Source organism: Pseudophryne corroboree, chromosome 1 (assembly GCF_028390025.1).
Source record: "Pseudophryne corroboree isolate aPseCor3 chromosome 1, aPseCor3.hap2, whole genome shotgun sequence".
Classification (NCBI taxonomy): Eukaryota; Metazoa; Chordata; class Amphibia; order Anura; family Myobatrachidae; genus Pseudophryne; species Pseudophryne corroboree.
In genome coordinates, this window is record NC_086444.1 from 940,129,406 (window position 1) to 940,150,463 (window position 21,058).

A 21,058-nucleotide genomic window follows, 5' to 3' on the forward strand; every position below is an offset into this window, starting at 1 on the left:
TTTAATAAAGCATTTTTATTCTACTTACCTGTGGTCTCAGGTTGGACTATCTGGAATACTTTTGAATGAACCTACATTTTTGTGATATGTAAGGATATAAATGTGAATAATATCAAGCATCTGAAGTGCTGGGAATTATGTGGAAATTGGGAACTCTCTGAAGAATAGTTGGAAACAGCGCTGTGGTTTCCTTTGTATAACTTTCGGTATCCCATTTGGTAATTTGCGCAGACTGAGCTGATCTGTTTGATACGAAGGAAGACAGCTGCAGTTGTGAGAGCGCTTAACGAGGAGAACTATACCGTTTAGTAATTAACAGGGGACAGAAAGGGGTAGAAATATTTACCCCCTCCGATGTCGGGATCTTCACTGTCAGGATGCCGTGGTTGGTCATGTGACCGCCAGCATCCCAACCGTCAGGATTTCACATGTATTCCCTCAGAAGAAAATCACTGCCTGGACTGTGGTTTACACTCGTTTGTTTCATTGACCTAGTTAGTTTTGCTTTCGGATGTAAAGACCTCCTTCACACCAAGCAGCTAAAAAGCAGCAGTAGCAATTTCAGATTTACCAGTATTACAGATGTATGTTTAAATATCTATTATTTAGGTTTCTGTTATTAAGGGGCATATTTACCAATTTTTTTTTCTACTAAGATAATGTGACAACAAATGTTTTCATAGGTTCAGTATGATTGACCGGTGGACGGGATGCCGGCAGTCACAATACAGACAGCAGCATACCGATCTTTGAAATCCCATCAGGGAAGATTTTCTATAACCAACATCCATTTTCTTTATATTCTGTCAGACAGAGGCTGCATGCTCAATGTCCACACTCTGGACTGCCTTACTGTGCATATGCAGAGTTTGCTAATAAAAGTGAAGGCTTTCACTTTACCGAAAACCTGATGTGTACACCTCTCCGGCACAGAGCCTTCTTGCAAGCTCTGTCCTAGCACCTCATTATTTGATACATCCCTCTGATAATATAGACATTGCAATGCGATATTAATCAATATTATAGGGTCACAACTGCATTTAAAATGTGAATTGTGATAAATATGCCCCTGAACATTAAAAGATTACGATTAAATATTTCCAAGAGCTATGTCTACAATTAAACACTGCATTCATCTATTCAAGTAATAGAAAAGTGACAAAGTCCCAGTAAATACGCCAAACATACTTTTTATTTAAGGCTTATTGAGCTCACTTTGAGCAAAAGATTTAATCAAGATTGCAGGGAAAGTAATTCGGGTATAAAGTGCAACAAAACATGGATGGAAGAACATACATTTTAGAAGACAAGACATCACAGGACAAGGAATGATCACAAGTCTTGGTTAAATAAAACCAGTAATTATAATATACAGGGAATATCATTGTGCCATATAACATGGATTCTAATTCTGGAAACGCATAAGCATTGCTTCAAATCTATATAGATTGATCATGTGTCAGGAGCCAAGACGGTGTACAAATTTGCCAATCTTTGGGAAGACAATACATCATGAATTCATGTTTTACTTATGTACATATGATTTTTTATGGGTTCATCAGCTTTTTATTTCTTTATTTGGTTTTAAAATAGATTAGCTTTAAAGGAACAAAAGTAAAGAATCCCAAAGTTAAAACAAACCATGCAAGAAGGTACGAGAAAGCAGAGATGTATTACTGTTTCCTGTTGTATTTAATATACCCTTCATATATATTGTAATGATAAAGCCACATACTGAGTGGTGAACAAGAGTATCATAATAAATTATCCAGACATTGGTCTCTATTGGTCTTAAAGTGGCAAAAGATAATAAACCTAAATATTATTCACAATAAACAATACATTAAAACGTCATTAAGCCATTTGTGTAAACATTTCTTTTGTAAAACATTTGCGGAAGACGCAAGGCACAATTTTAAAATCAGCGTTTCCAAAACTCTTGATTCCCACCACAATTAACCCCATAAAAGTCAGCGCAGCTGATTAACACATACTTTGAATACACAATAGAGGCAATTAGGAACTGAAATTACACATCAACATTCCTAACCGTTCAGGTATACACTGTATGCCTGTTATACTGACGCTGCAGTGCCAGCTGCCGAACTACCTTTACAGCATACAGCCGCTCCCTAACCATCCACTGTGTTGTTGTAAAGAAGAATTCTTCAGTTAAGCAAAACAATCTTCAAAATATATCTTAAATACATTTTCAATAAACTGATCACTTTATTAGTTATATGGTTTTAGTGGTACATTTATCATTTTCATTTCTGTCACACTGTTGAGCTGACCATGCAGTATGTGCCTCCAAAGTGAGCTTGGCAACAATCCAATTAAAACCAAGGGGTCTATGTACTAAGCAAAGATAAATTGGAGAGAGATAAATTGGACGGAGATAAAGTACCAGCCAATCAGCTCATAACTGTCATGTTATAGGCTGTGTTTGAAAAAAATAACAGTTAGCAGCTGGTTGACTGGTACTTTAACTCCATTCACTTTATCTCCACCCAAGGCTTAGTAAATAGACCCCCAAGAGAGGTACAGGCCTATGTGCATCCTCCAGTCACCCCATTACCTGGACATGCTGATGTCTGAACACGCCTAGCTCAAAAATAAGGTCAGTTAATATATCTACATTACCGACTGGAAATTATGTACTGTGGCAAAACTGCTTTAAAACCACACTTACAAATAAAATCGGTCACATCTGAGCGCACAATACAGCATTAATATTACCACCAGTGTTGTGTGTTCAGGTGTGAAAAAGATTATGCATATGACACAGGGAGCGCAAATCCTTCCCACGAAAGTGAAATTGGAATCTGGTATGTACGTTGTAAATGCAAACTAAGGGGCAGATTATCATAGATCTCTGTCATTTTGATATATTTTCCATACCTACTATTTATGTCTATAACAAATTAAATAAATAAAAATCTAGCACTAACTGCTGCAGTAAGTACCATTGTTCACTCCATACATAACACACTGTTCATTCTAGAGAGAGAGAGAGACACATAGCTTTAGCAACCACGGGCCAGATGTATGAAAGTGTGCTGTGGTTCCCGCTGACCACAGCGCACCTTAAGGCAGCATTTTGCGCTGCACCCATATGTATGAATGGCGTGTTAACGCCGTATGCACTGGCCGCCGCGCGCCCCCGCCACTTACCACTTCCCCGCAGTACTGAATGGGAGACGAAGAGCAGAGGCAATGTATGATTGCCTCTGCTGTCCCTTTTCGTCTCCTGAAGCCGCCGGTCTGGAACGCCTCCCCCGGGCAGGCGATGTGTTCAAAATGTGCAGTGACTTATTTTTTTTGGTTTTGAATAAACTTTATTTAACGTGGACATTCTTCTGCTGGTCCACACAGCTCTACTGCGCATGCGCCGGGGGTCTCTGGCGGTGCACACAAGAAGAAGGGTGCATGCGCACACATTGCGGCGCCGATGTGGAAGGTACGCTACCGCGGGAAAGGTAGGATAACGCACTACCACATCGGCGGGGGCCTTAATCATACATTGTGGTGGCAGCTGCGGGCGTATCACCACGATAATGTGGTGATACGCCCCTGGACACATAACCTCTGTTAGGACGTTTTTTCATACATCACCCCCATGTTATTAATATGGTAAGGTTTTGCTTTAATAGACTGGGATACAGTATATTTCTCAGTCAGGGAGAGGTTCTGAAAAAGATCGCCTCGTCTGGAATGATTGAGGTTCCTGTACCATTTATAAAAAAAAAAAAAAGTACCTAATTGGGTTTAACGTTATCGCTCCGTTGCTTGCATTACGTGTAAGTTCGTTTCCTGTCACCAACTGCTAGTGTTGATTGAAAAAAAAAAAAAAAAAAAATCAAACTGGGAGCGATTAAAACCCATCGTTCATAGAAAAGAACAACATATTTTAAATATAAATAACAAAATTATTTTCACCATAAAAATAGAAGAGCATTTATATAGTTTCCTTCATTATTTTAGCGATGCAATATATTCTTCAAAGTAGTCTTGTACTGCACCAGAAGAGGGCAGGGTTTTCCAAGTATTTAAGGCTTCAGTCTCAAAATTGTCTTATTTCTTCTGTTTGATGAATATCTGAAAACCAAAAATAGACACAAATGTGATCAAACAAAGAGGCACAATTAAAGACATTTCTTTGATGATTTAAAATACAAATTCTGAGATCTATCACTGTTGCTGCAAGCTTATCTTATCTCTACAAACAGGCTACTTGAACAAGAAAGTTGGGTGAGGATATACTGTATTGACCTTCTACTAATACTGTATAATGTATTTATAATGCACTTAATAAAAGGGGGTTCCTGAAACAAAAAAGGGTGTCCATGAGACAACTCTGGTAAACTGAGCTATCAAAATTGTAAACTCTTGGAGGCCTGTAAACTACTGTAAAAGAAATGTAACAGTATAGTATGTTCAACAAACATTTTCTGGAACAAGTCAGATTATTGTGGACAGTCTACTTCATTCTGCTTGTACGGAGTTTAGATTCTCCCCATAGAGAAGCAGTTCACCTAAACTAGACTTAGATTATAAGCACCTACCCCAGCAATAATCACTAATTGTATATGACCCTATTTGACACAGTTGAGCCAAAGAAATTAAAACCAGTTTCCAATAGAAAGTAATACAATACATTTACTATAAGAGGGACAAAGAAACAACTTTTATGTCTCCTTATAGATAGCAGAACCATTCCTTGGACCAACAGAATACCAGCTCTGTTTATTAAAGGCAGCAGAAAGAATATACAATATATAATTTTTATTTTGGTAGTAAATACATTTCAATGTCAATTAAAATAAGAATTTACTCACCGGTAATTCTATTTCTCGTAGTCCGTAGTGGATGCTGGGTACTCCGTAAGGACCATGGGGTATAGACGGGCTCCGCAGGAGACTGGGCACTCTTAAAAAAAAGATTAGGTACTATATCTGGTGTGCACTGGCTCCTCCCTCTATGCCCCTCCTCCAGACCTCAGTTAGGGAAACTGTGCCCGGAAGAGCTGACATTACTAGGAAAGGATTTGGAATCCAGGGTAAGACTCATACCAGCCACACTGTACAACTCGTGATAACTATACCCAGTTAACAGTATGAACAATAACTGAGCCTCTCTCAACAGATGGCTCATACAATAACCCTTTAGTTAAGCAATAACTATATACATGTATTGCAGAGAGTCCGCACTTGGGACGGGCTCCCAGCATCCACTACGGACTACGAGAAATAGAATTACCGGTGAGTAAATTCTTATTTTCTCTGACGTCCTAGTGGATGCTGGGTACTCCGTAAGGACCATGGGGATTATACCAAAGCTCCCAAACGGGCGGGAGAGTGCGGATGACTCTGCAGCACCGAATGAGCAAACTCAAGGTCCTCCTCAGCCAGGGTATCAAACTTGTAGAATTTTGCAAAAGTGTTTGAACCCGACCAAGTAGCAGCTCGGCAAATTTGTAAAGCCGAGACCCCTCGGGCAGCCGCCCAAGAAGAGCCCACCTTCCTCGTGGAATGGGCTTTTACTGATTTAGGATGCGGCAGTCCAGCCGCAGAATGTGCAAGCTGAATGGTGCTACAGATCCAGCGAGCAATAGTCTGCTTTGAAGCAGGAGCACCCAGCTTGTTGGGTGCATGCAGGATAAATAGCGAGTCAGTTTTTCTGACTCTAGCCGTCCTGGAAACAAAGTTTCAGGGCCCGGACTACGTCCAGCAACTTGGAATCCTCCAAGTCCCTAGTAGCCGCAGGCACCACAATAGGTTGGTTCAAATGAAACGATGATACCACCTTAGGGAGAAATTGGGGACGAGTCCTCCATTCTGCCCTTTCCATATGGAAGATCAGATATGGGCTTTTACATGACAAAGCCGCCAATTCTGACACACGCCTAGTCCAAGCTAAGGCCAAAAGCATGACCACTTTCCACGTGAGATATTTTAGCTCCACGGTCTTAAGTGGCTCAAACCAGTGGGATTTTAGGAATCCAACACACGTTAAGATCCCAAGGTGCCACTGGAGGCACAAAAGGGGCTGAATATGCAGCACCCCTGTAACAACGTCCGAACTTCAGGCAGTGAAGCCAGTTCTTTTTGAGAGAAAAAGGGATAGGGCCGAAATCTTGGCCTTTATGGATCCTAATTTTAGGCCCATAGTCACTCCTGACTGTAGGAAGTGCAGGAATCGACCCCCCTGGAATTCCTTTGTAGGGCCTTCCCGGCCACACACCAAGCAACCTATTTTCGCCATATACAGTGAAAAAGTCTTGCTGTCACGTCTTTCCTAGCCTTTATCAGCGTAGGAATAACTGCATCCGGAATGCCCTTTTCCGCTAGGATCCGGCGTTCAACCGCCATGCCGTCCAACGCAGCCACGGTAAGTCTTGGATCAGACAGGGTCCCTGTTGCAACATGTCCTGACTGAGAGGCAGAGGCCATGGGTCCTCTGAAAGCATTTCTTGCAGTTCCGGGTACCGAGTCCTTCTTGGCCAATCCGGAGCAAAGAATATTGTTCACACTCCTCCGTTTATTACAATTCTCAGCCCTTGGGTCTGAGAGGAAGAGGAGGGAATATATAGACCGACTGGAACACCCACGGTGTTACTAGTGCGACCACAGCTATCGCCTGAGAGTCCCTTGACCCAGCGTAAAACCTTTTTTATCTTTTTTTTTTTTTTTTTAAATTGTTTATTTTAATTTTTAGGTTATGAATATCACCACAGCTCCCCACCACACGTGGGGTGAGCTGTTGTCATGTAACAGATACAACCAAAAACAGAGATATAACTCTAGAACATGAATCATGCGGTTCCCATCTTGTGACAGGAAAGAGAGGAGGTAAATAAGAGGAATAGGATAACATGTGAGTCATTAATCATACATTTGTTGAAATGAAAAACAGTTATGGATTATACCTCTGGGTGAGAGTAAAGAGAAGACCCTACTGTCGGGTGGGAACCGGATATTACGCACTTAGCGTATGGCATTAGAAAGATGAAGTCTAGGGAAAGAAAGAGAGAGCAAGAAGAGAGAGAAGAGGGAGCGGGTCAAGACGGGATGGGAATAGGATATAGGGGGGGGGGGGGGGAAGACCCAGGTTTGGGGGGGCCGCTAGTGCGCCTCCTCAATCTGCTGATCACGAGTAGGGCGTTAGTATAAGAAGGGAAAAATGCTACCTGAGGGACACGAAGAGGTCACATTAGGGGGCGAGCTTGTAACTACTTGTCAGGATAGGTGGACACCGAACTCAGAGCAGGAGAGCCATCGAGCTTCCGGGGGATCGTAATCCACTTGCGGGAGCCTGTGAATCGAACCAAAGTTCCCAGCTCAGAAGAAACTGGAAAGATCTATTATGGAGATATGCAGTGATTTTTTCCATGCTTGCGAGGTACCATACCTTGTTGATGACCTGTCTAATAGGGGGGGGCTCCCTCTGTTTCCATTGAAGGGCAATTGAGCATCTAGCTGCGTTTAGGATCTGTGTCAGTAGTTTACCGGAGTTTGGGGGTGCGTTAGCAATGGGGAGTCCTAGTAGGAAGGACCAAGGGGCTTTTTGTACTCGAGTCTGGAGTACTGTACTCAACAGGTGTGCGATTGCATCCCAGAATATTGTGATTTTAGGGCACGTCCACCAAATATGGAGGAAAGAGCCATGTTCCCCGCATTCTCTCCAGCACATGGGTGATGAGGATGGAAACATTTTGTGGAGTCTTGAGGGGACAAGATACCACCTGTATAAGATTTTGTATGCGTTTTCCTTTACCAGGGTTGAGATAGAGGACTTCGCGACCGCAGCGAAGATGTCCGACCAATCGTAGTCATCAGGTACCGGCCCTAAGTCCCGTTCCCACTGGAGCACGAAGGCCGGGGTCGTCTTCTGATCCCGATTCTGGAGAAGGGAATACAGCAGAGAGATGATTCCTCGCTCGAGTGGTTTGTGATAACAGTAGGATTCCAGCGTGGTGAGAGGTTGGAACGGGGACGTGTTTGATAAAGAAGTGATAAAATGTCTCAGCTGGAAATAGGTGAAAGGGTTTGCCTCCGGGAAGTCAAATTTCGTCATGATGTCCGATAGAGGAGCGCAATTTCCATCGGTGAGCATGTCCAGAACAAAGCGTATGTTCCGTTCCGCCCATGGACCCGAGCGGGATAATGACTGACCCGGTGCAAATGAGGGGTTGTCCCATAAGGGGGTAAGCGCCGAGGGAGATGTCAGTAAGTGAAAGCGACGCGTGCAATAGTCCCAGATCTGACAAGTGAACTCTAGCACCGGGTGCAATTGTAGGTGGGGAGATCTGGATCTAGGGAGGGATAGGAGTAGGGATGACAAAGATGGGATGTGGCTAAGTGCCGACTCCAGCTGGAGCCAGCGTAAAGTCTGTGTAGGGGCGAACCAGGTTACCGCCTGGCTAAGGTGGGAGGCCAAATAATATAGGCGGATGTCTGGGAAACCTCTACCTCCTTCCTGCACTGGTTTGCGCAGGGTTGAGAAGCCTATTCTAGGCACCTTGTTCCTCCACACAAATCGGAGCAACCATGAGTGGACTTGTGCTAAAACAGATTCCGGAACCTTCACTGGTAGTGTCTGAAACAGGTAAAGTAGACGGGGAATAATGTTCATTTTCAGAGCTACAATGCGACCCAGCCAGGAGATAATTAGTGATTGCCATTTATGGAGGTCGGCTTTAAGGTTTTTGAACAGTGGCGAAAAGTTTTCCTTATATAAGTCTCCGTAGCAGCGGGTAATAAAGATCCCCAGATAACGAATTTTAGAAGCGCACCAGGTGAATTTAAAGTTGCTTTGCATGTGGGATAATCGGGGAGGGGGGATGTGGAAGGGGAGAGCCTCCGTTTTGGACCAGTTTACTTTGTACCCCGAGACTTGGCCATATTCAAGGAGGAGGTCAAAAAGGTTCGGTAAAGAAGTGTGTGGTGAGGAAAGCGATAGGAGGACATCGTCTGCAAACAAAGAGATTTTGTAAGTGGAGCCCCCCACCTTCAGTCCCCCGATGTCGGGCGAGGCTCGGATGCGGGCTGCTAGAGGCTCTATAACTAAGGCAAAGATCAGAGGCGAGAGTGGGCAGCCCTGTCTGGTGCCGTTGGAGATAACTAGAGGGTCCGACTGCACTCCGTTCACAGATACTCTGGCGGAGGGGCACGAGTACAGGGCCTGGATTCCTGTGAGAAACTCCCCCTGAAAGCCGAAGTGGGCAAGTGTTTCGAATAGAAAGGGCCACCCTATCCTGTCAAACGCCTTCTCTGCGTCCAGAGAAAGCAAAAGAGCAGGAGTGTGCGTGAGGTTGATGTAGTGAGCAAGGCTAACAATGCGTCTTGTGTTGTCTCTGGCTTGGCGGCCGGGAATAAATCCCACCTGATCATTATGGACAAGGTGTGGTAATACACTATTCAATCGTAGGGCTAAAATTTTTGCGTAGATCTTGATATCCGAGTTAAGTAGCGAAATAGGTCTATAGTTAGCGCAATTAGAAGCGTCTTTGCCGTCCTTGTGGATAACTATAATTTTAGCCTCCAGAGCCGATTTGGAGAAAGAAGCTCCCTGTAAAACAGCGTTGAAGAGGGATGAAAGGTGGGGTGTAAGTTGGGGAAGAAAAGTCTTGTAATAGGCGGCCGTAAAGCCGTCTGGGCCCGGCGCCTTGGTAAGTTTTAGGGCTTTAACCACGGTGGCGATTTCTTCATCGGAGACCTTTGAGTTTAATCCTGCGGCTTCCGATGGGCTCAGACAAGGCAGCCGGCATTGGGACAGGAAGGCACGGATGGCCTCATGAAAGTCCGGTTTCGATTGAGTGGGCCCATGGGCGTTGTATAGCTTTTCGTAGAAGCGAGAGAAAGCTTCAGTAATACCTTTAGGGTCAGCTGTTTTCTTGCCAGAGGAGGACTGGATAGATAGGACATTGTTCCTAGCAAGTTTAGCCCGAAGTCTAGAAGCTAGTAGTCGGTCAGCTTTCTCCCCTTTTTCGTAAAAGGACTGATTAAGCCATTTCAGGCTAGTCTCTGCCTTCGCCGTCAGGAGCATATTTAGTTCTCCCCTGGCCGCGGACAGGGACGAACGATCTGCTTCGGAACCAGTTTTTTTGTGTTTTTGTGAGAGGGACGTCACTAAGTCCGAGAGCTCCCGGATGCGTTTGGATCTGGTCCTCTTATTATGAGATGAGGCACTAATCAGGCTTCCGCGTATTACTGCTTTGTGGGCGTCCCATAATATCATAGGGGAAATAGATGGGGATATATTTGTATCAAAGTAGTGTGAAATTTCGGCAGCTATGCGAGTTTTTGTTTGAGGGTTCAGGAGGAGTCTGTCATTCAGCCTCCAAACAGGGTGCCGAACGGGGGGGTGCGGGCCAGGGACGTCCACAGAAACCGGGCCGTGGTCTGACCACGTGCTCGGGTGGATGGAGGCGTCAAGAATGCATTGGGCTGGTTCTGCACTTAGAAATATCATGTCCAGTCTTGTGTAGACATCGAAAATGGGGGAATAATATGTGTAATCCCTAGCATTTGACTCCTTCGTTCTCCAGGTGTCGAAGAGGAGGTGCTGTGACAGCAGGTGGTTTAGAGCGGCTGCGTTGCGCGAGTGTAAGGAGCGCATGGATCTGGGCAAAGGTTTTGATCTGTCCAAGTCGTTGTCCAGAGTTATGTTAAAGTCTCCCCCCAACACCACGCTGCCGTTTCTGTGCAAGGCTAAGAGGCTATTTAGGGAGCGAAAGAAAGGGGCCTGAAGCTGGTTTGGAGCATATACGTTCAAGAACGTATAGGGGGATCCATTTAATAACCCTACTAATAGCAAGTATCTGCCTTCTGGGTCCCGCAGTATTTCAGAGGGGGTAAAATCTAGATGGCTAGCAAATAGTATAGAGACCCCCTTCTTCTTGCGCATGGGGTCGCAAGCATGGAAAGATTGTGGGAAAGATTTTGATCTAAGTTCGGGGTGCGACTTACCCGAGAAGTGGGTCTCCTGTAGGAATACGATGTCACCACTGAGTTGTTTAAGGGACTGGAACAAAAAAGAGCGTTTACGTGGGCTGTTTAATCCCTTCGTGTTCAGGGTAATTATTCTAAGAACCATGGTGTTGAGGTGGAGCACAATTCCTGTGGGAGCGCATCAGCGGGGCCCCTGGGGAGAGAGGGGAAAGGAAAGGGGAGGAAATCAGAGAAAGAGGGGGAGAAAGAGTAAGAGAACAGAAGGAGCATAGGCAAAAATTAGTATCCATAACTTGATAACAGAGAAATTCCATTCTCACTAGTCGGACCCAAGGAAGAAGGAGACCCGCAGGTCCAGTTCGTCCGACGTCGACCTCGGAGGTCGAGTGGGGGGTGGATGAACCCGGCCGGTTGAAGAGAAGACCGGGTCCCGTGTGTGTACAAACTCAATTTAAATGTATGTATTGCGGCTTGTAAGCCAAAGGAGCTAACGGGGAAGGGAGGGGAGGGAGGGGAGTGGGGAGAGGAAGGGGGTGAGTCGCATATTGCGGTTGGTAGGCAGAAGAAACCAACAGAGGGGGGGGGAGAAAAGCAAGTTCGAGGGAACTAAAGGTACATGTGATATGTCTGTTACGAAGCAACAATAGTAGCATTGGGATCAGTTTGGATTAAGAAAAGGAGGTTCGGCCCCGTCGGGCCGCTCGCGGCAGGAGCCCGCGCGGCCAGGCGCGCGGGACCCTGTCCCAAGGGCCCGGGAAGGCCCACCCAAAACACATTCACCAAGGCAACAAGCGGTCAACAGCAGTTATCTAGCGGGCTCCGCGCCATTGAATGGGGGGTGAGTGGAGGCGAGGGGGGGGGGGGGGGGGGAGGAAGGGGAGCATAAAGGAACCAAGGGTAAACACGGCATGGCAATCACAGAGCAACAATAGCAACACTTAGAGTAGTATGAGGTAATAAGAGAGAGGCGGCGGCCCAGTCGGGCCGCCAGGGACAGTAGCCTCAGCGGCCAGCCGCGGGGAGCCCCTGCCCCAGGGGCCCGAGAAGGCCCGCCCGCCAGACATGCAGAGGTGTAATAAACAGTGAATAATTGTAATATAGAGGGCCTTGCACCCCATGCGAGCCTCAGCAAGGCGCACCGGGATCTTCCGTGGTACACTGAGGGCCCGTTCGGGCATCACGGCCCTGTAAGGCCCCTAACATATAGCGGCTCATGTATCCAAAGAGGTACGTGTTGTCGGTCCAACTGTGTTCCATTCTGGAGATGGGGCCGTGAGGGAAGGGGAGGTGTTGACTGGTAGAGGTCGTTGAGAGGCGGCCGGGGGGGCGGATATGTTCAGTTGACGGAGTAGTTGTAGGGCTTCATCCGGTGATCTGGCAGAGAGGAATTTACCATCCGCCCTGACCTGGAGGGCAAAGGGGAAGCCCCATCTATATCTGATGTTGCTGTCTCTCAAGGCTTTGGTTATGTCCTTTAATTCCCGCCTCCTATTCAGCGTAACTGGTGACAGGTCCTGGAAGATTGAAAGATCTGAGCCTTCGAAAGAGGTAACCGGAGACCTCCGAGCTTTGGCGAAGACTTGGTCTTTGGCCGCAAAGTAGTGAAACCGTAGGATCACATCTCTCGGTGTTGTTGCCTCCTGGGATCTAGGACGCAGGGCTCTGTGAGCTCTATCTAGGAGTAACATGTCGTCTGGAACGGAGGGGGCGAGAGTGCGGAAGAGGCGGAACAGGTAATCCATGAGGTGGGATTGCTCCACCGTTTCGGGAACGTTACGGATTCGAAGATTGTTCCGACGGCCTCTGTTGTCTAAATCTTCTTGTTTATCTGCCATCAGCATAACATCGGTACGCATTTGGGTCATCTCCTGTTCCGATTCTTGTTGGAAGGCTATGAGCTCTTCTTGTTTTCTTTCGATGGCGTCGACTCTGGAGCCCAGGTTGTCCACATCGCTTTTCAGGCCCGATATCGCCTCCTGTACCTCCGCGCGGATTGATTTCTTAATGTTGCGCATTTCGGACAGGAGAAGGGCGACGTCTGCTTTTGTGGCGGGTGTAGAGGAAGAGTCATCATCTGAGTCCCGGTCAGAGGTGGGTGGGGGTGAGGCAGATTTCCGGGTGGAGGATGGGGTAGAATTCTTGAAGTAGCCCACCAAGTTATGGGCGTTCGGCTTTTTCGCCCCTTTAGGCATCGTGGTGGTGAGGGGTGAGAAAAATTGGTAGTCAACACCTAGGCAGGTATGGGGGAGCTCCTAGAGCATTAGGATCGCACACGGGACCTGGAGCGCAGTATGACAAGATCACATGGTGAACGGTTCACGGGAGGATGGCCCGCAGAGCCCGGTCGGGTGTGCTGAGGTGGGAGGGTACACCCTTAAGCCCCCAGTTAGTTTAGGATCTCCCGGGGTCACTGTTGGGGTCGTCCAATGGGCCGCGTCGGTTGTCTATGTGGGCGTAAGAGATGGCGCCCTGAGGGTGCCCCTGGTGGTGTCAGTGTTCGTGGGCCCACTATTATATGTCAGCCAGCAGTGGTGCGTGAATAGGAGGGGGAGAGCACGCGTCAGGCAGTGTGTCTCCTCTGGTGCTGTGCGCAGCGGTGCCCCGTCGTCCGTGCGTGGGAGGCAGTGCAGCCAGATGGGGTGAGCCTGGACCATAAGGGTCTGTTCTGATGGAGCTCAGACCTGATGCAGCACCGCGAGTCTGGGGAGGGCAGATGAAGGGACACTCAGTCACTCAGACTCCGGGCCACGATCTCATCTATCCCCAGCTTCAATGTAGGGCTATGTTATGTATCTATGCCCCCTGGCCCAGGAGTGTGACCCTGAGCGAGGGCACCTGCGACGTTTCCAGGGGATCTATAGCTGAGCCAGGCCTCTGCCAAGATGGCCGCCGCTGCTCCCTCCGTCTCGTCTGGTAGGCCGGGGATGTGAGCAGGGCCAGGATAAAGCCCCTACAAGGGCCGGTGATGTGATGTCCCGTGGGTAAAGAAAATATATTTCTTTTGTGTGTCGGGGCAGCGGGGAGAGGTGTCCGCGGTGAGATGCTGGGAAACACCAGCGTGTGACTCACCCGCCGCGCGAGGCTGTCTCCGTCCGCCGCTCAGAGCTCCGTCTTCCTACCTCACTCGCTGAGGACCCTAGGGAGCTCCGATGCAGGGGGTATCTCTCTCCGCCCGCCTGTATTCTTCGACGGGGTAAGTTGCGGTCGTCTCCCGGGTAACGCCGTCCGCAGGCCGCAGGGCAGTGCTGAGTAAGGGAGGGGAAGCCGTACTCCAGCCCCCGGCTTCTGATGGAGGGGAAGGCCGCCACCCGCGGGAACCCTTAAAAGGGCTCCCCGGCTCCGCAACCGATGCCCCTCGCCCTGGGTGACAAAGGGCACAGGAATCTGTGTCTGTGCTCCCGTGGGGTACAGCAAGTCCCTGCAAATAGTCTATTTATGTGTGGGGCTGCAGGAGCTCACATGAAATGCTTCCTCACAGCACACCAGCCAGGCCACGCCCCTTTTTTATCTTTTTATTGAGGTGGGACGCCATGTAGTCCACCTGAGGCAGTTTCCATCAATTTGCAAAACTGCGTGAAGTCACCACTTTCCCGGGTGGAGGTCGTGTCCACTCCCGGAATGAACACTTCTGACAGTGCGCTTACTTGATTCTCCGCCCAGCAAAGAATTCTGGTGGCTTCTACCCACGCCACCCTGCTCCTTGTGCCGCCCTGGCGGTTTACATGAGCCCCTGCGGTCTGACTGGATCAGAACCGGTTGGTCGCGAAGCAGGAACTCCGCTTGACTTAGGGCGTTGTATATGGCCCTTAGTTCCAGGATATTGATGTGAAGGCAAGTCTGTTGGCTTGACCACAAACCTTGGAATTTTCTTCCCTGTGTAACTGCCCCCCACCCTCGGAGGCTTGCATCCGTGGTCACCAGGACCCAGTCCTGAATGCCGAATCTGTGGCCCTCGAGAAGGTGAGCACTCCGCAGCCACCACAGGAGAGACACCCTGGTCCTGGGGGATAGGGTGATTAACCGATGCATCTGAAGATGTGATCCGGACCACTTGTCCAGTAAGTTCCATTGTCCTTGCATGGAACCAGCCGAAGGGGATGGCCTCGTATGATGCCATCATCCTTCCCAGGACTCAAGTGCAGTGATGCACTGACACCTGTTTTGGTTTTCAATGGATTCCTGACCAGTGTCATGAGCTCCTGAGCTCTCTCTATCGGGAGATAAACCCTCTTCTGGTCTGTGTCTAGGATCATGCCTAGGCGAGGCAGATGAGCTGTAGGAACCAACTGCGACTTTGGAATATATAGAATCCAGTCGTGTTGCCGTTTCACTTCCAGAGAAGGTGATACGCTGTCCAGCAACTGCTCTCTTGATCTCGCTTTTATGAGGAGATCATCCAAGTATGTGATAATTAGTGATGAGCGGATTCGGTTTTACTCGGTTTTACTCGGTTCTCAAAACGGCATCTTATTGGCTCACGGATGTCACGTGTTTTGGATAGCCAATAAGATGCCGTTTTGAGAACCGAGTAAAACCGAGTAAAACCGAACCTCGCTCATCACTAGTGATAATAGTGACACCTTGCTTCCGCAGGAGCACCATCATATCCGCCATTACCTTGGTGAAATTGGTAATGACAATCCCGTACCGCAATTCTGAGGTACGCCTGATGAGGTGGATAAATGGGGACACGAAGGTATGCATCCCTTATGTCCCGATTCATTTCAGGCATGCAATGACCGCTCTTAGCAATTCCATCTTGAACCTGAACCTTTTCAGGTATATGTTCAGGGATTTTAATTCAATATGGGTCTAACCGAACCGTCTGGTTTCGGGATTATAACATGGTCGAATAATAACACCCTCTTGTTGAAGGAGGGGACCCTTGACCACCACCTGTTGAAGATACAATTTACGAATTGCAGTTAACACTGGCTCCCTCTCTAGGGGGGAAGCCCACCGGGTCCTCGTGAGGAGGCATCTTCTCACAGTCCAGTCCCTGCGATACAATTTCTATTGCCCAGGGATCTAACAGGGAGTGAACCCACTTGTGGCTGAACTTACGAAGGCGTGTCCCCACCGGGCCTAGCTCCGCCTGTGGAGCCCCAGCGACATGCGGTGGCTTTTTGTAGAGGCCGGGGAGGACTTCTGTTCCTGGGGACTAGCTGTGTTGTACAGCTTCTTTCCTCTGCCCCCGGCTCCGACAAGAAAGGACGCACCTCAGACTTTCTTGTTTCTTTATTCCAAAAGCTGCATTTAATAATGTTGTGCTTTCCTAGGCTGTGCAGGAATATAAGGCAAAATATCAGAATTACCAGCTATAACTGTGGAGACCAGGCCCGAGAACCTTTCTCCACACAATTCTCAGCCTTCCATATGCCTCTTAAGTCGGCATCATCTGTCCAATGTATATTCTACAGGACACGTCGAGCAGAAATAGACATAGCTTTTGTCTCTAGTACCCAGTATACTCATGTCCCTTTGGGCATGCTTTATAATTATATATCTATCACTTAAGACAGCATCTTAAAATATTTATATGCATACTAGGGTCTCAATCTCTGCTGATAAGGTACCTGTCCACGCTGCCACAGCGCTATAAACCCATGCCGACACAATCGCCGGTCTGGGTAGTATACTAGAATGTGCACGCTATCTGCAGGATCCCTGAGAATAGCTAGTGCAAACAGGACACCCAAGGGGAAGATTCTCAACACATCCTGGCCCTAGTGGGGAAAGGATACAGCCTGATAATTCTCTTGTGGGAAGCTGCCGTCTCTTGTCTGGAGATTCCCGCTCTTTTTCCTCATGAGAGGAGGGAAATTTACCTCAGCATTCTTCCCCTTAACATGTGTACTCTCGTGTCAGGGACAGATGAGTCATCAGTGATATGCAAATCATCTTTTATTCCAATAATCATATATTGAATATCTTTTAGCCCTCTTGGCTGTAACTTTGCATTATCGTAGTTGTTATTTTGGATAGTGAACATAGAGAGACTCTGAAGGACTCTGTGACATAGGGACAGACCAGGGTAGATTTCCTTTCTGTTCCCTAACCTTTTGTGCAATCATTTTACCTCAGCACTTACACATATCCAAACAGGTGTCGGCGTTGTTGACGGAGACACCCTCCCACACACTTATCCGCTCTATCACCTCCTTAGAGGAGCCTTTTACCTCAGACATGTCGACACACGCGTACCGACACACCACACACACAGGGGATGCTCTATTTGAAGACAGTTCCCCCACCAGGCCCTTTGGAGAGACAGAGAGAGAGTATGCCAGCACACACCACAGCGCTATATAATACAGGGATGTACACTATACTGAGTGATTTTTCCCCTATAGCAGCTTATATACACAGTTTTGCGCCTAAATTTATGTGCCCCCCCTCTCTTTTTTACCCTTTGTGTATCAGGATACTGCAGGGGAGAGCCTGGGGAGCTTCCTTCCAGCTGAGCTGTGAAGAGAAAATGGCGCCGGTGTGCTGAGGAAGAAGGCCAGGCCCCCTCAGCGGCGGGCTTCTGTCCTTTTATGTACTTTAATGGCGGGGGTTAATGCACATATACAGTTTATCAGACTGTATTATGTGCTTTTCGCCAAGTAAGGTAATCTAATTGCTGCCCAGGGCGCCCCCCCCCCCCCCAGCGCCCTGCACCCATCAGTGACCGGAGTGTGTGGTGTGCTAAGGGAGCAATGGCGCACAGCTGCAGTGCTGTGCGCTACCTTAATGAAGACCGGAGTCTTCAGCCGCCGATTTTCAACTTCTCTTCGTTATTCTGGCTCTGCAAGGGGGACGGCGGCGCGGCTCCGGGACCGGACGACCGAGGACTGGGCCTGTGTTCGATCCCTCTGGAGCTAATGGTGTCCAGTAGCCTTAGAAGCCCAAGCTAGCTGCAAGCAGGTAGGTTCGCTTCTCTCCCCTCAGTCCCACGTAGCAGTGAGTCTGTTGCCAGCAGATCTCACTGAAAATAAAAAACCTAACAAATACTTTCTTTTCTAGGAAGCTCAGGAGAGCCCCTAGGGTGCATCCAGCTCTGGCCGGGCACAGATACTAACTGAGGTCTGGAGGAGGGGCATAGAGGGAGGAGCCAGTGCACACCAGATATAGTACCTAATCTTTCTTTTAAGAGTGCCCAGTCTCCTGCGGAGCCCGTCTATACCCCATGGTCCTTACGGAGTACCCAGCATCCACTAGGACGTCAGAGAAATAAATGAAATGTGGCTAATTTGAGGAGGCCCTTTGAGGTCTTTTACGTTTCACTTTGTGCTCAAGTGACCGTTCTTATTGTACATGAAACACAGAACAGCACTTCAGGAGGGTGGTATTCAGTATGCCGGCTGTTGGGATCCCGGCGCTCAGTATACCGACACCGGAATCCCGACCCCCCGCATACCGACAACTATTCTCCCTCTTAGGGGTCCACGACCCCCCTGGAGGGAGAATAAATAGTGTCGTGCCCGCAAAGGGCTCATTTGCGCTCACCCAGCTGTCGGTATGCCGGCAGTTGGGATCCCAGCGCCAGTATGCTGGCCACCGGGATCCCGGCCGCCAGCATACCATACTACAGACCTTCAGGATTCATTACTAACACCGGCAGTTGTAATATTTTCATATCTCAGCATTTCCAATTATCATGGAACTCTAACATTCTTTTATAAACCACAGAAACATAAAATGGACACACACTGCTCAGCAAGTATGCCTAATTACCCACCAGTCGCATTTCAAGTTGCCTACTTCCCAATTCTGTACTTAAAAACACCAACGTAAAATCAATCCGCAACTAGAGATGTGGTTTACAGGACACTCTAGAAAGTGCACACGTTGGAAGAGAGAATGTTTAAGCTAGAATTATTTATTTATTACCAGTTATATAGAGCACACATATTCCGCAGCGCTTTTACAGAGAATATTTGGCCATTCACATCAGTCCCTGCCCCAGTGGAGCTTACAATCTATATTCCCTAGCACATTTATACGCACACACATTCATACCAGGGTTAATTTTATTCAGAAGCCAATTAATTTACCAGTATATTTTTAAAGGGAGGAAACCGGAGTACCAGGGGAAACCCATGCAAGTACGGGGAGAATATACAAACTCCACACAGTTATGGCCATGGTGGGTATCGAACCCATGACCTTAGTGCTGTGAGGCAGTAATGCTAACCATTACACCATACGTACTGCCCTACACTACTTCCATTCCAGAATCACTCCAGTCATCAGTCTAAAACGCTTCTAGTTATATCTTCACTTAATCAAGAGAGTGCACGCACTATGACTATATTTAATACATGTAACTCTTCTGTGCATTTGAACTGTTTCATTACAATGCTCAAAGCGCACTTTGGAATGCGCTTTCACACTAAAGTACTGTAAGGTGCAAAATGTGTCACACTGACAGCATAGGGACAAGACTGGGATTCTGACAGATTGCCATAGAAATTTCACCCCACCCAACACCAGAGTTTTTTATATGGCAAAGTGCAAGAACCTGATGACTAAAATACAGATATGGCACAAGCTTAATTTTTGACACATTTAAAAATACCTAACTTTCACGAGTTGGTGATAGATGGAAATATATAATACTCATATTTATTTATTTATTATTTATTACCAGTTATTTATATAACGCACACATATTCCACAGCGCTTAACAGAGAAAATTTGGCCATTCACATCAGTCCCTGCCCCAGTGGTGCTTACAATCTATGTTCCCTATCACATGTACACGCACACTTTCACGCTAGGGTTAATTTTGTTGCGAGCCAATTGACCTACCAGTATATTTTTGGATTGTGTGAGGAAACCGGAGTAACCGCAGGAAACCCACGCAAGCACGGGGAGAATAATAAGATTTTACTCACCGGTAAATCTATTTCTCGTAATCCGTAGTGGATGCTGGGAACTCCGTAAGGACCATGGGGAATAGCGGCTCCGCAGGAGACTGGGCACAACTAAAGAAAGCTTTAGGTCACCTGGTGTGCACTGGCTCCTCCCACTATGACCCTCCTCCAAGCCTCAGTTAGGACACTGTGCCCGGACGAGCTGACATAATAAGGAAGGATTTTGAATCCCGGGTAAGACTCTTACCAGCCACACCAATCACACTGTATAACTCGTGATACAATACCCAGTTTAACAGTATGAAAAACAACTGAGCCTCTCAACAGATGGCTCAACAATAACCCTTTAGTTAACAGTAACTATGTACAAGTATTGCAGACAATCCGCACTTGGGACGGGCGCCCAGCATCCACTACGGACTACGAGAAATAGATTTACCGGTGAGTAAAAGCTTATTTTCTCTGACGTCCTAGTGGATGCTGGGAACTCCGTAAGGACCATGGGGATTATACCAAAGCTCCCAAACGGGCGGGAGAGTGCGGATGACTCTGCAGCACCGAATGAGAGAACTCCAGGTCCTCCTCAGCCAGGGTATCAAATCTGTAGAATTTTGCAAACGTGTTTGCCCCTGACCAAGTAGCAGCTCGGCAAAGTTGTAAAGCCGAGACCCCTCGGGCAGCCGCCCAAGATGAGCCCACCTTCCTTGTGGAATGGGCTTTTACTGATTTAGGATGCGGCAGTCCAGCCGCAGAATGCGCCTGCTGAATTGTGCTACAAATCCAGCGAGCAATAGTCTGCTTAGAAGCAGGAGCACCCAGCTTGTTGGGTGCATACAGGATAAATAGCGAGTCAGTCTTCCTGACTCCAGCCGTCCTGGAAACATAAATTTTCAAGGCCCTGACTACGTCCAGCAACTTGGAATCCTCCAAGTCCCTAGTAGCCGCAGGCACCACAATAGGTTGGTTCAAGTGAAAAGCTGATACCACCTTAGGGAGAAACTGAGGACGAGTCCTCAATTCTGCCCTATCCATATGGAAAATCAGATAAGGGCTTTTACATGACAAAGCCGCCAATTCTGACACACGCCTGGCCGAAGCCAAGGCCAATAACATGACCACTTTCCACGTGAGATATTTTAGATCCACGGTTTTAAGTGGCTCAAACCAATGTGATTTTAAGAAACTCAACACCACGTTGAGATCCCAAGGTGCCACTGGAGGCACAAACGGGGGCTGAATATGCAG

General features: G+C 47.6%; 1 protein-coding gene across 5 annotated transcripts in view; it reads right to left on the reverse strand.

Annotated features, from left to right (window-relative positions):
• MGAT4D (MGAT4 family member D) overlaps window positions 1–21,058 on the reverse strand; it is a 480,101-nt gene that overhangs the window by 82,242 nt on the left and 376,801 nt on the right. For 2 of the 5 annotated variants that reach the window (XM_063920377.1, XM_063920378.1), the window contains one exon: window positions 1,182–4,098. In XM_063920377.1, coding sequence (XP_063776447.1) covers window positions 4,075–4,098 — 24 coding nt within the window. In that variant the 3' untranslated portion in view covers window positions 1,182–4,074. Of the gene's footprint in view, window positions 1–1,181; window positions 4,099–21,058 lie in introns of those variants that run through there. The other 3 variants (XR_010177448.1, XR_010177446.1, XR_010177447.1) reach the window with 3 other exon arrangements.